At 35.1% G+C, this 14,377-nt stretch overlaps 1 protein-coding gene across 4 annotated transcripts in view; it reads right to left on the reverse strand.

Annotated features, from left to right (window-relative positions):
* The window catches only part of LOC149220101 (uncharacterized), a 492,965-nt gene that overhangs the window by 193,225 nt on the left and 285,363 nt on the right, over positions 1–14,377 (reverse strand). For all 4 annotated transcript variants that reach the window (XM_089382722.1, XM_089382723.1, XM_089382721.1 and 1 more), the window contains one exon: positions 4,253–4,329. In XM_089382722.1, the coding sequence (XP_089238848.1) occupies positions 4,253–4,329 (77 nt within the window). The remainder of the gene's footprint in view (positions 1–4,252; positions 4,330–14,377) is intronic.

Raw genomic sequence — 14,377 nt, forward strand, 5'->3', positions numbered from 1 at the left:
ATTGGAGGATTTTGGCAGAGTTTTGGGTAGAGTTTTGGAGGATTCTCTTCAGGAGCAGCGCAGAGCCTTGAGGGATTGTGTAGATCCCCAAGGGGGTGATTTTCGAGGGTCAGCTATTTTAGAAAAGTTTTCTGGGTTTTTCTGGGTTTATTGAGCAGAGGCTGATTCCAGATTCCAGAGTTTCAACATTTTCTGAGGAGGGGAACAACCCCAAATCCTCATTTGATTCCAACAGTAGCAGCAGCACAGCAGTTCTCCGGCAGTTTGGACGCAGTTCAAAGAGAGGCCATTTCCTTACCATTCTGAGTGTATTTCTTCACTTGCCTTGTGCAAGTCAAGGTGCTACCTGTCTGATCACCTCTTGTACTCTTTCTATTACTCAGTATAATAAAATGGCTTAGCATTTCTCGAGTATCTGTTTATATTCCATGTATACATTATTGTATGTTGCACTACTGTTATTTTTGTTTTATCTCTTTGAGCACCCTGGCTACTATATTGCTTGTGTTTGAGGGATACCCTTGATAGGGGATATTACATACCTTGTGAAAATTCCTTGAATGCAATAATTGGATATTTATCTTTTAACTGCTAGTAATTTATTTGTCTTCTAAATTAATTATTCGAAAAATAACGATAAATTCATTGATGCATTCTTCACGATAAAAATGTTGCAGGAGTATAAAATATGGAATTGAGAAATAGATGCACACACACAAAAATTGACATCATTGTTTTTGGACAATTGTCCCTGGAAAAGCCTCGAAAGAAACCTAGTGCAACAAATGATGGTTTTATTATTATGTAGCAATTTGAGAGAAATAATACACCTAGTTGCCTAACTTGCAAACCTCTGGAAATCTACTGGCAAAATATTTCGAAGACACCCTTGTCTCCCTCTACAACTGATCTGGCCCCACTCCCGGCAACTCGCACTCTCCCAGGCTATTTGCACTGCCTTTGGGAAATGCGCATTGTTGCTCAAGATAAATTTTTACAGCCCTGGAAATGCCTCTAGGTGAGTTGTCTAGCCTCCCTCTACCTCTGAAATCCACTCACTCTACCTCTGGGACACTGATCCAGCAACTGGCAACTAAAACGAGCTCTTCCAGCAACTCGCACTCAGTGAACTGGCTAATTCGCACTGTTGTATTCGGCCTCCCTCTTTCTTGTCTCCTGGACACTGGAAATACTAAGGAAAACTTCCTTTGTAAGTTTTGCTTCTCCCTCTCTCCATTTCTTTCCCTAGCTTCAACTGCGCCCTTGTTGAATACCTACAACTAAGTATTCGAACTGCTCAACTCTATAATTGTGTCTTCTCCAACCCCTTCAACCTACTATTATAATCTTTCGTAGGAGTCTCAACAACCATGATAAGCTCTCAACTGATGGCTAACATCAATCTAACTTCATGAATAGAAGCCTCTAGAGAAAAATCTATCTACCTTAATTAATTCACTTTAATTTACCGCTTTTCCTAAGTTAGACTTAGGAAATATTTTAATTATGGCAGATTAATTTAATTAAGGTGTTTTTGAGTCTTATCTCGCGAAACATTTTCTGGGTTTTGGAGATCCTGTGTTCCTTAGCCTCTTAGACACAATCCGAGACTAGAACACCTATCTGCTGCTACTATAGACTAACAAATGACCACTATAGAAATCAACACAACTATATATTTATTAGCAGCCAAGACAACCTTTACATCTTTGATCAAACCATGCACAGGAATGGACTTGGAATAAAAACCACACAAATTTCTATAAGTCCGAGTAATTTTTAGGTTTAATTGATTCTTGACTCTTAAAGCCATAACGTTAGCAAAATCTTCAAAGTCAATCATACAATTTTGCAATAATAGGTCATTAATTACTAGAGGCAACAAAAAGGTGCATGCCCTCCATTCTTTTGATATAATACATGTTTTGTAATATCATAGGAGGGTCCTTGGATTCCTTATCAAGGTTGAAAATATTCCTAACTTGACATTTTTGAGGTTCAAGCTTCACATGCTCCAAGATTGGGATAGGCACATTAACCTTGGTTAGAAGACTTACTAGATATACATCTAATGATACCCCATTGCTGGCATTAGAGGGAGAAATCTTAGGGATTTTCTTACTAGAGAGAAGTGGCATAAAATCACATTTCTCTTGGGAGCAACACTACTACTTGCTTCAGGGTGGCTTGGCTCATTATTCTTCGTAGTATAATGCAACCCTTTGAACCTATCCCTAGGTTCAACAACATTAATATCTCATCGCTTTCTTTATCATTTTCTTCGGCTAGTACTTCATATTGTTGTTGATGGAAGGACAAAGTATTATTAATTAAAATAGTGAAAGGACCAGAGTCATTCATCAAGTTCAAATGTTTTAGGCTATCAAGAATTCATAGGAGAGCTTATCAGTTGCAATTAAGTTCAATTTTGGAGGGCCAGTGCAGTATCGGAGCAGATTCTTGAGGCTAGCTTTTCCATCTCAGCTATATTAGTTGTGGCAGCATGTAAACCCCAGTTTATCTATTATAATAAAAGATGAGATTATTTTTGTTGTCGTACTCTATTTGTTACATTTTACATAGCAATGTTCTGTTAAATGAATGAAATTTTTATATGAAGCATATTTTTTAAGTTAAATTCCAAGAATTTGCTGAATTTTTCAGTTTGGGATATTACACTCAAGAAAAACACGAATTAAACTAAAGGGAAAACCTGGAATGAAATAATAACATGATGTTACAACACTAAATCACAATATTAGTTAATCAATATAATAAAAAAAGATAAAAGTATCTATTGATGTCCACTAAGAGTAATTTAGCATGTGGAATATGTGTTAATCCCCTTTGATGGTGGAATGTAAGAATTACTTTTTATATTAGTTTTCTAAATTCTTTTTTGATTAGTTTATTAACTATTTAACGTTCATTTTAATTGATTTATTATTATTTTAACGTTCATTTTTCCTAACCATTTTGCATCTCTACAATATATAATTGTTGATTGGTTCAGTGCTTTCTTCCAAGTCTTGATGATGAACCCACTTAGTGGTTTGAAACGCGTCGGCAGCAAAAATTGAGATTTGATTTTCCGAAAGTATTCTATCTTAATCTCTGAGAGGTCAGACACCCTCACACACAAAGAGATCTACACCCACCAGGGTGAACCTGAGTTGTTTGCATGGTGATACCCCATCCCTGCCACTAGAACACAGCCCATTGGATTATATGATGAGAAAAAGTAATTCCTAATTTAAATTGCTTGTCAAGCATGCTTTTGGAAATTCATCAACAAAGAGCATCGTCATTTTGTTGGACGGTGTAGTATACTTGCAAGAATATTCAGATTTCATTGTTTAAGACAAGCTGAAGTGTGGTGTATAAAATCTAAGTAATAAGGAAGAAATCATGTCGACGATATTGTCTTTTGTTCACTACTTTGTTGAAGATTTTAGCTTCCAAAGAAAAATTTCACAATTCAGCCTCCACAAAAGAATTCCACAATTCAAATTTCATGGAGATATTTTCCAATTTAACATTCATAGGAAAACTTAGCAATTCACTCTCTTAATCCTGCAATTCAACATCTGCAAACAAATTTTGCAATTTAACCTCCACAGAAGAATTTTGCAGTTCATCCTCAGCAACAGAATTCTGCAATGTAGCCTCAATTTTATTTCATATCTAAGCTCTCAATGATCCAAGAAACATTTATGTGTAATTGAAGATTCAATTTCCTCACTACACGTAAAATAGGGCTCCTTTGCCTCATCACATTTGTTTGAAAGTAACAATCAAATCATAGTTGCAACTATTTGCATGTGCATATAAGCCAATACTTGCTTTCGGACCACTACCCTCATGTACAAGTAATTAAATCTACATGTAGGCAGTTTCTTGGGCCATGCAAATAAATAAAATCTAGCAAATAGATTTCATAACAGCTTTAAACCACATTCTATGGAATTCACATTTCACATTTAACATTGTACAGAATTTCCCCAAAAATGTTCATCCAAGTAAATTTATTGCTTGTATGATTAAAATTTTTCTTAATTTATTTATATTTTAAATTTTTTCCCTTTCCGAAATTTCTTAAGATTACAAAAGTGATTTATAGCTTAACCAACATATGACCTTTCCTCATTTGTTAAGATGACCTTTTGCTTTGATCAAATAGATTTTTTTCTTAAAACACTGAGAATAGATGAATAAATGCAGTAATGAGAAAGGAAAATGCAGGTGGCCGTACCACAAAAACATTACTTGTTGAAGAAAAAATAGCTCCTACAATAACAAGAGCATCTCCTAGAATTGGTTTGCTGCCACCTGTATACATTATTTGACATTTTTAGCTGCTTAAGACAAAATCAGTACAATAAAGTTTAAACTTCATTTTTACACCAGTGAATATAAATGTAATATTACATTGCCATGTATATTCTCTAAAGAGAAGTTAGTTTAATCCAATTCTCTTCAAAACATTACAAGACATCAAAATGAATTTACTCTTATGACTGGATTTCTTGTTCAATTTTCCGAGATCTCCAAAATGTTCGATTTGGAGATGAGTAATTTCCAGAAAACTGAAGACTTTGCTATATATATATATATATATATATATATATATATATATATTCCATTTAATAAATTTTATTGGAAAATTCAAAACTTTTCATTCAATCTTCTAAATTGTAAAATTCCTTTTGTATCAAGTGCTTAGCTATAGTGTATTAAAGGACTGGCTTTTGTATCAAGTGCTTAGCTATAGTGTATTAAAGGACTGGCCTTTATCCCTAGAGAAGACAAGAAAGAAAACCGTTACAGAAAGAGTTAGCATATAATACAAGACTATTTTCTAGGTATAATGCTCATTTTGTTTGAAATATCTTCCAAATTAGACAAATAGAATAGGAAAAAACTAGAATCCAGCCAGAAAAATGTGTGTCTACGGAAGAAAAACACTTAGAGCCAAATCCTAAGATAGTAAAGTGTTTTTGTAATAAATGGGCAAACAACTCTATCATACGCTGGATGAAAATCAACATGGAGAAATTGTGACATTTGCTGAGATTGTGTGTCCCACTCTATTAAGCACAAAACCCCTTATTAAGCCCTATACATTCAATTATTACATTTATATTGTTATATTATTAGGTCAGCCAAAATCTTTCATTGTACTTTTTAATTATAATTGTGCCTTCTGTCTCTTATATATATACCAATGAGATTTAGTCTTAAGATTATTTCATTTTGTCTATTGTAATAGAATTGTACAAGAAGGTTCCCCCTTGAAGCGGATTGTATTCATTGACCTTGTATCATTTTTAGAGCCTTTGATCTGAAGGTTTTTCTCCTTCAATTGATACAAAAAGACATTTTTTAATAATTTTCTTTTTGGGAATCTTGAGAGTGAAATTTTTAGGAGACTAAGGATAAATAGCAAAGTACACATGGTCAAATTTCAAGTTCCAATTCATTATACTTTTGTAGATATAGCCTATGGAAGTTAAGGTTTGTGACTAATCCTAAAATCTATCTCAAATGAGTCATCCTTTTATTTTTTATTGTGATCTTCATGGAAATGTTTTTAACAATGAAATTATGTGGGCTGAGGAGAAATAGCATAGTACAAGTGATCAAAATTTTACATTTTGGTTCATTGTAATTTGACAGATATAGTCTATGTGCGATAGGGTTTGTGACTAATCTTGAAATCAATTTTAAAAGAGCCATATTGGAATTTTCACTATAAATACTTTAAAATTTACAAAATACTAAGGAGGCAATGAATTACATGTGGAAATTTTTTCAAAGTTTGGATTATTATATTTTAAAATATATATCTTGTAGAAGTTAGGATTTTTGAATAATCCTAAAATTAGTCTTAAACCAGTCATCCTAGAACTTTTGCTATAACATTTCCTTAATGAAGTTTCATAATGTAAATTTTCAAGAGTTTAATAAATTATATTAGGGTGCTACAATCCAAAATTTTAGACATAGAAAGGCTCAAATTTTAGAGATATATCAAGACAAAGGTCAACCATCTAGACAATCCGCAAATTAAGGTTTTAAAGGTACATAACTTAAGATTGACATAACTTATGATTGGAAGATCCAATTTTGGGTAACTAAAAATTGTGATATAAAGGTGTACTATTATTATTTTTTTATATGGAAAAAGGGTTTTACAAGGAATACTACCTTTAAGAACTCAAACATGACATCCAAAGAAAGTAAAACTCAAAATACAGATTCTCCCAATTAAAGAACCAAGTTCATAAAATGAGTCATAGTGTGTTGAAACAAGTGGATTTATCACGCTCTCAGGAAGTCCTACAAAAGGAAATGGAAAAAAATGAATGAAAATAAGGAACACATAGAAAATAAGATGGATGAAATGGAAAAAAAGATGGAAAAAATACAAAAATTCATGAATTCTCTTGGAGACGCTTTCTGAAAGGGATATGGAGATCCAAGGAAATAATGAAAATAAAAACAATTGTTTTGGGACATGTTACCCCTCATTTTGGATGGGGCACCTATATGAAAATTTTCATTTGGTAGCATCATTGTAAGCCCATATAATGCAAGTCAAAGTTGTTAGTTTTTGTAGCATCGGATGTGCTCTAGCTACAACATTTTGTGGAGAGGCTAGAATACATGAGATCTCCAAAAACCAAAAATCGTTTCTGGAAATTCTGCTTAGAAATGACTTAATTAGATCATTAACCATTTTTTAAATATTTCATAAGTCTAAACTTAGGGAATATGGTTAATTAATCAGTATTAATTAAGTCAAGGCGAGAGTCATCTAGAAACTCACACAAATCGATCCAGAGATGATCCTAGCCATCAATTATATTTTAATCTTGGTCGTTGGTGCTCCAACAAGTAATTATAAGAGGAGGTCGATGTGGTGATGGAGAATACACTTGAGAGGTTCGATTTCTGAGCAGATCAATTTCTAGAGTAGCAGTAGTCAGTTGTCAGAGAGAGCTAGAGATCGAAGTAGTGTGAGAGGGGTAGAGATAGTGAGGCTAAAGGAAGTATTCCAAATCCAGTGAGTGCATTTGTAGAGAGGTAGAAGAGCCACGGAGAAGTTGACGTAGGGGCAGTGCAACAACTTTTAGAGGCAAGTTTGATTTGCTGAGAGGGAAAGACATGTTCAGTTCCAAAGGTCAGGAAGGAATCACAGAGTGTCAGAGAAGCATATTTCCATCCAACAGAAAGTAGAACGACTTCATCAGAGACCAGTCTAAGGCTAGACATCCAGCAGGTTGCACAAAGCAGCGCAAAGGCTGACGCAAAGGATCAAAGGGTTGAATTTCTAAAGGCAAGTCATGCTGGGAGTTTGCTTATGAGGTGAGGAAAATTCCTCACAAGATTTTTTCCATTATTTTTCTCTGTAGGATTGCCTGGTTTTGACATCCAGTTGTACTCAGATTTTCTCACCGCTGCTTAATAATGAAACCCTTAGTTGCTGCACCAGTTTTCCCAAGTTGGGTTTTTCCAGGGACTTTTGTCCAAAAATAATTGTGTTATTTTTATGTGTGTGTGCTAGAATTTATTCTTCCACAATTTTATTTGTGTAGATTGCAGTGTGATTTATTTAGTATTTGCCATAGAAAACAACAAATAAATTGGATTTCAGAGATCTGTGGTTTGTGTTATTTGAATTTCTGATCGGAGAACCCACAGTAATGGAGTTTTTACACCAACGTTTCGAATCCCAAATGGGATCCATCATCAGGGAAAAGAGAAAGATGAAGAGAAAGATGATAAAAAGAAGAGCCAGATGGAGGGAATATATACTTATGAGGGCAGAATGATAGAGGTAAAGCACAGGTCGGCTGGAAAAATAATGAAACCTAATTTTAATTTTAATTTTTAATTTTACTTTTATTTATTGATTTTAATTTTACTTTTATTTCTTAGACATTCTTATCATCAGAAAGGAGGATGGCTCTTTGGGCCATAAGGTTTTCAGGAAATCAACTCACACGGAAAGCTACCTTCATGCGGATTCCCACCATCACCCAGCCCAAAAGCTTGGCGTTCTGAACACTCTTGCCATTAGAGCCCTCCGAATTTCTGACTCAGAACATATAAATGAAGAGAAGAGGCATTTAATCTCAACTTTCAGAAATATAGGCTACAAGGATCATGAGATTAAAAAAGCCATAAAGAAAGCCGAAAAAAGGTTGTCCTCTCCCAAGCCTAAAGAGGAGGATCAACCTCATGATGGTAGGGTTTTTCTACCTTATATCCATGGGGTCACAGATAAAATGGCAAAGATCCTAAGAAAGAAAAACATTCTAACGCAATTCTCAGCTCCCGGTACCATCAGACAAAATTTAAAATCTGTTAAGGATGATATTGATAAACTGCAGCTTAAAGGAGTCTATAAAATAGACTGTTCGTGTGGGAAAAGCTACATAGGTGAAACTGGTCGCTCCCTCCAGACAAGACTGAAAGAACATGGCGCTGACATCAGGAAAGGAAGATCTCGTACCTCAGCCTTGGCAGAACACTCGTTGAAAACTAAACACCACATCTGCTTAGAAAACGCCTCAATCATCGCAAGAGAGGAGCAGCATCAGAAACGGAAAATCAGAGAAGCCCTCGAAATCTTGAAGCATCCTTGTAATTTGAACAGAGACGGCGGTTTGGAGATTAGCGGAAGTTGGCTTCCCCTGATCAGTGAAATCAAGAAACGTCAGCCCGACCCCAGGTAAGTTGTCTAACAGGTAAGTTGTCTAAGCAGGTAAGTTGTCTAACAGGTAAGATAGTTATCAAGATAGATATGAATTTAAGTTTCCATAGTAATTAGAGACAATGGCAGTGTTTTGATGTTCATAGTAATATTATCTTTAGGTTAATTATATTATATTATATTAGAACCCTAATTATTAATATAATCTCATGGTTTGTTTTTGATATTATTTAGGCATTAATGCATGTTCTTATTATAGTCTAGTCTTTAATGTTGAATTAATATAAAATTTAGGTTTTATTAATTATTATTAATTATTATTAATTTGAATTTATTTAGATATTGGTTAGGTTTTTATTAATATTTCATAATTTAAGCTTTTTAAGACTTTATGTTATAAAAATAAAAAAGTTTTAAGTCATATAGTGATCTAGGTTAAAAAAAAAAATTTAGGTTATATAGTCATTAGGTTATTTATTCGTATTTAGATTAATATTAGAGTTATATAGCAATATATATTATTATTATTATTAAGTTATAGGTCTTATATATTAGCATTATTTTGTCATATAGTGTCATTATCTTATAGTATCATATTTATTATTATTAATATATTTACATTAGTTTTAGATAATAATTTTATATAAAGATTATGTCTTATTAATGTTATGATATTAAAATATTTATTTTAGTTTTTTGTGTGATTGATATAAGCTTTAGGGTTGATTTTGATTAAATTTAATATATGTATTTGAAGTTGTAGGCTTGATTGTTTGTAATTCTAATATATATATATGAATTTATTTAGATAAATTCTTAGTTATGTCTTTAAGTTATAAAAATATTAATGTTATTAGGTTTTGATTTAAATATCAAAATATTATAATTTATATTCTAGTTTCTAGATATTATTACCATTAGGGTTTCAGGTTTTTAAAAATATTTTTTGATATTTTTATCATTATCTATTTTAGTATCTAGATAATTATATGATTTTAAAATTATTAAAATTAAAATTAATTTATTAAAATTATTAAAATTAAAATTAATTTATTAAAATTAAAATCAATAAATAAAAGTAAAATCTATTTTAGTATCTAGATAATTATATGATTTTAAAAATTATTAAAATTAAAATTAATTTATTAAAATTATTAAAATTAAAATTAATTTATTAAAAGTAAAATCTATTTTAGTATCTAGATAATTATATGATTTTAAATTTATTAAAATTAAAATTAATTTATTAAAATTATTAAAATTAAAATTAATTTATTAAAAGTAAAATCTATTTTAGTATCTAGATAATTATATGATTTTAAAATTATTAAAATTATTAAAATTAAAATTAATTTATTAAAATTAAAATCTATTTTAGTATCTAGATAATTATATGATTTTAAAATTATTAAAATTAAAATTAATTTATTAAAATTATTAAAATTAAAATTAATTTATTAAAAGTAAAATCTATTTTAGTATCTAGATAATTATATGATTTAAAAAAAAAAAAAAAAAAAAAAAAAAAAAAAATATTAAAATTAAAATTAATTTATTAAAATTATTAAAATTAAAATTAATTTATTAAAATTAAAATCAATAAATAAAAGTAAAATTAAAAATTAAAATTAAAATTAGGTTTCATTATTTTTCCAGCCGACCTGTGCTTTACCTCTATCATTCTGCCCTCATAAGTATATATTCCCTCCATCTGGCTCTTCTTTTTATCATCTTTCTCTTCATCTTTCTCTTTTCCCTGATGATGGATCCCATTTGGGATTCGAAACGTTGGTGTAAAAACTCCATTACTGTGGGTTCTCCGATCAGAAATTCAAACAAATAAATTGTTAAACTAAATTAATAATTAGGAGAATAATTTCTAGTTGTTGCAATAGGATTCCAGTTTGGAATTTTCACATGGTATCAGAGAGCAATTGATCATCTGGAGATCTCAAAGGCGAAAAGAGAAGGAATTTCGCTACTCATTGTGGGCAGCGGGCCTAAATTCCTAAGGGAAACACAAAAATTCTACCAAGAGGCCGAGTTACTTATGGAGGTTTGATTTTTCTGAGGGAAGGGAAGAAAAAATTCGATCCTACTAGATCGAGTGATTCCAGAGGCAGAGGGAACAACTCATATTTTTCATTTAACATATCTCTAGCTGGACTTATGGTTTTTGCAGCAATTCACTAGATCATACCCAGCGTCGGGTGGAAGAGAGAAGAGCACACACAGAGGGGAAATTTTCCTCAAAGAACTTCTAGTCTCAAGGAATTCGATTTTTCTTTGCAAATCAACAGTTGTTGTGAGAAAATCTTCTCACTCCAGAAGGGAGTGCAAATAGCATAGCAGGAACTGATCAGAAAGAAAGAGGAATTTTACGACAGATCATTGAGATGGTCACTGTTGGGATTCGTGAGCAGGACAAGTTGGATGGAGCTTCCAACTATGTCATCTGGAAGACAAGGATGTCCTTCCTTCTAGATGAATATGGCCTGAAAGCCTATATTGATGCGGTGGTAGCAGTTCCCATGGATGCAGATCCACTGAAAGAGTACAAGAAGGAGATGGCACGGGTGAAGTGGTTGATCCTAGATAGAATCCGGGATCATAGTGTCTCACATATAGTTGGCAAAGATACTACGAAAGAGGTGTGGGAGACTCTCTCCATGCTATACGAGGGTACTTCCGAACAACAGAAGAAGTACTTAGAGGAGAAGTTGAGATGCATTAGGATGCAAAAGGGGGAAGGCATAGACCCTTCCTCACTAGGATTCAGGAGGTTCGGGACCAGTTGTCAGTTGTTGGCGCAATGCCTCAACCCACGGAGCTAATGCGATTGGCACTCAATAGTGTCTCAGAGGAGTGGCAGGTATTCGTCCAAAGTATCTTGGGCAGAGATACCTTGCCAAGGTGGGATAGGATGTGGGCCAATTTACAGGAGGAGTTGAGATGAGCTCTATTGAAGAGCTCCATCAGTGGCAGTAGCAGTGGATCGAAGCTGGTGAAGGAGGAGGAGAATGTGGCCCTAGCATCTAAGGGTCCCAGTCAGGGATAGGGGGAGAAGAGGACGAAGAAGGACCTATGAAAGGTCAAATGCTTCAGATGTGGTGAATTTGGTCACTACATTACCCAGTGTCCTCTCAAGAAGAAGGACAAGGAGGAGAAGCAGGACCAGTAGGTAGCTTTAGCAGAGATCGATATGCTTTCCTCCAAGCTGGAGGAAGACTGCGCCATGTTTGTTGATATACCTCCAGAGTGAGGTGGGCTGACTTGGTGTTGTAGCTCCAGAGCGCTACAGATGGGTAGGATCCTTGAGGAGTCCACCTGATGGATCAATACCTTGCTAGGGGGCCCACAGTATTCAGTAGCAGGATGGATCAATGACAGTTGTTGTAGTCAAAGCTGAGTGATAGTAGTAGAGTCTAGTGGTAGTCAGATACTAGGGAGCGCAGTGCAGAGTTGGCAGCAGTGCAGTTGGCGCAGTGCAGATTCAACAGCAGTGCGGATTCTTTAGTAACAATACAGATGCTAGTAGCAGGCAGAGACTGGGGAGACAAATGCATCATACTAATCACAGTTGATTCAGTGTTTGGATGCTTTTTAGTTGTAGATGTTGTAGTTGTAGTAGCAACATATGAGATGGAGTTGTAGTGTAGATGCAGTGTTGGTAGCAGTTCAACAACATCAGCAGCAACACAGATTCAACATATATCAGAGTTGCGCAGTGGTTGGTGGGCAATATGGCCAGACATCAGCAACGTGACCAGAGATGATGCCGAGACAGAGTGTTGCTACAGGGTGTGTAAGAGCACTAGAACGCATTCCACGCTAAGAGGGAGTGTTAGTTTTTGTAGCATCGGATGTGTTCTAGCCACAAAATTTTGTAGAGAGGCTAAATACATGAGAATTCCAAAACCTAGAAATCATTTCTCAAGATTTTACTTGTTACCCACCACTTCGTGGGTGATATCCCCAATATAAATTTTTCTCCATGATGAACCTCAGCCGGCAGCCAATAGCCCCTTGCAGCCTCCTACTAGCTCATTGTGCCATTTCTCTGCCACCTGAGCTAGCCATGTGGTCCCTCATCCACTTGTATTGATCGTATGTTTGAAGGTGGGCCTCCCAAATCTAAAGGTATGTCTTTTCATTTGATAATTAAGTATTGGGTTTACTTATCATGGATACTTATGGGTGTGGATTGATTGGGGGATTTGGTGGAAAGGGTGGGCTTACTTTTTGCTCAAGTCCCCTTGATCTCTTTTAGATGTTACCCTTAGATCTTAGTCCTGTGGGATCTCCTTTATTGACCATTTGGTTCTAGGGTGGTATTACTTGGGAAACCCCAACTTTGGGTGTGTGGTCCCGCTCCTTTATATGCATATATTACTCCCTTTCCGCTCGCTATACCCCATTAATCATTTCTCTCACCCAGGTCCACATTTCCATTTCGAGTCCACATAGGGCCAACCTCCCTATCCCCTTGCCCCCACCTTAGGTCAGGCTTGGAATGATTCCCCAGATGTTGAAGCAATTAAAAGAAAAAGAAAAAAACATAATTGACCACATTTAACAGGAATTTGTACCACAAAATGAAAATGATGGTCGGGACAAATTAATTAGCACGTAGGTAAAAGCCAATACATGATCTCTACTGCAATCCATGGTCATCACCCTGGTTCCATAGGCCCTAGATGAGCCTTCTTTATCACTCAGGAAGCCATGATTGTCCTAACCCCTGGAGGGCAATGAAATGCCCTACCTAAAAGGGGGTAATCACTACTATATCTTACACATCATGCTCTTGTCCTTTGAGCCCCAAGCAGTTAATTAAAGAAAATTCATAAAAGGCAAAAGGTGTATAAAGAAGGGTGGAAAAATCAAGGCCAAGGCACCTCATGTACCATGATTTCTCCCTCCTACAGATTATATACCCAGGTGCAGGCTTCCCCTTATCTAGCTACCCCTATGCCCCAATATGTGGCCCAGGATTTCCCCTCTCATTCCCTACCCCATTCCACTTATTTATCACTTGCCACCCCCATTAGATGGATGCACCTTGGACATATTGTCCCCTTTAAGGGTTGAAACCACCAAATAAGGTACTTGGTTAAACCCCTCTGGAGCTTGGAGACACTAGCACATGCCAAAGCCCACTACGAAAGGGCCTGCCGTTATGAAGTGCCCACTTTGTTATCCATGGTTTGTAAACTCTTATGCACGATTATTTTAATGACTGGTTGTACTGGAAGCCTAGGGGAAACATTGGATCTTATGCAGGATTATAGGTGCTTTCCATTTGGTTTTGGTCTCCCTATACGGGATCCTAACCCCCAGAGGTCTACATTGGCACATATAGGGTGTGCATAAAGAGCCATTGGCCTCCAAAACAGCAGACAACACTCCACGGATCTTCATCAATGCTCAGAAACTGCTAGCAATCCACTTTTGGGATGATGGTGATATGCTTGGTACATTATGCCCAATAGGCCCCCACAGGAGCCCCACACTCTTAGTAGGTGTCCCAGGACTTGTATGATGTCATGGAAACATTCATTCCACCACTCGGACCCTTGCATAGGATCTACAGGCACCTCCGAGTCATATGGAGACCCATGGGGTCATTTCTGTGCCCTCAGACTCACTGGGAGCCCC

This window comes from Pinus tabuliformis, chromosome Q, assembly GCF_031772625.1.
Source record: "Pinus tabuliformis cultivar Carrire ecotype Pingquan chromosome Q, CPIR1, whole genome shotgun sequence".
NCBI classification, from domain to species: domain Eukaryota; kingdom Viridiplantae; phylum Streptophyta; class Pinopsida; order Pinales; family Pinaceae; genus Pinus; species Pinus tabuliformis.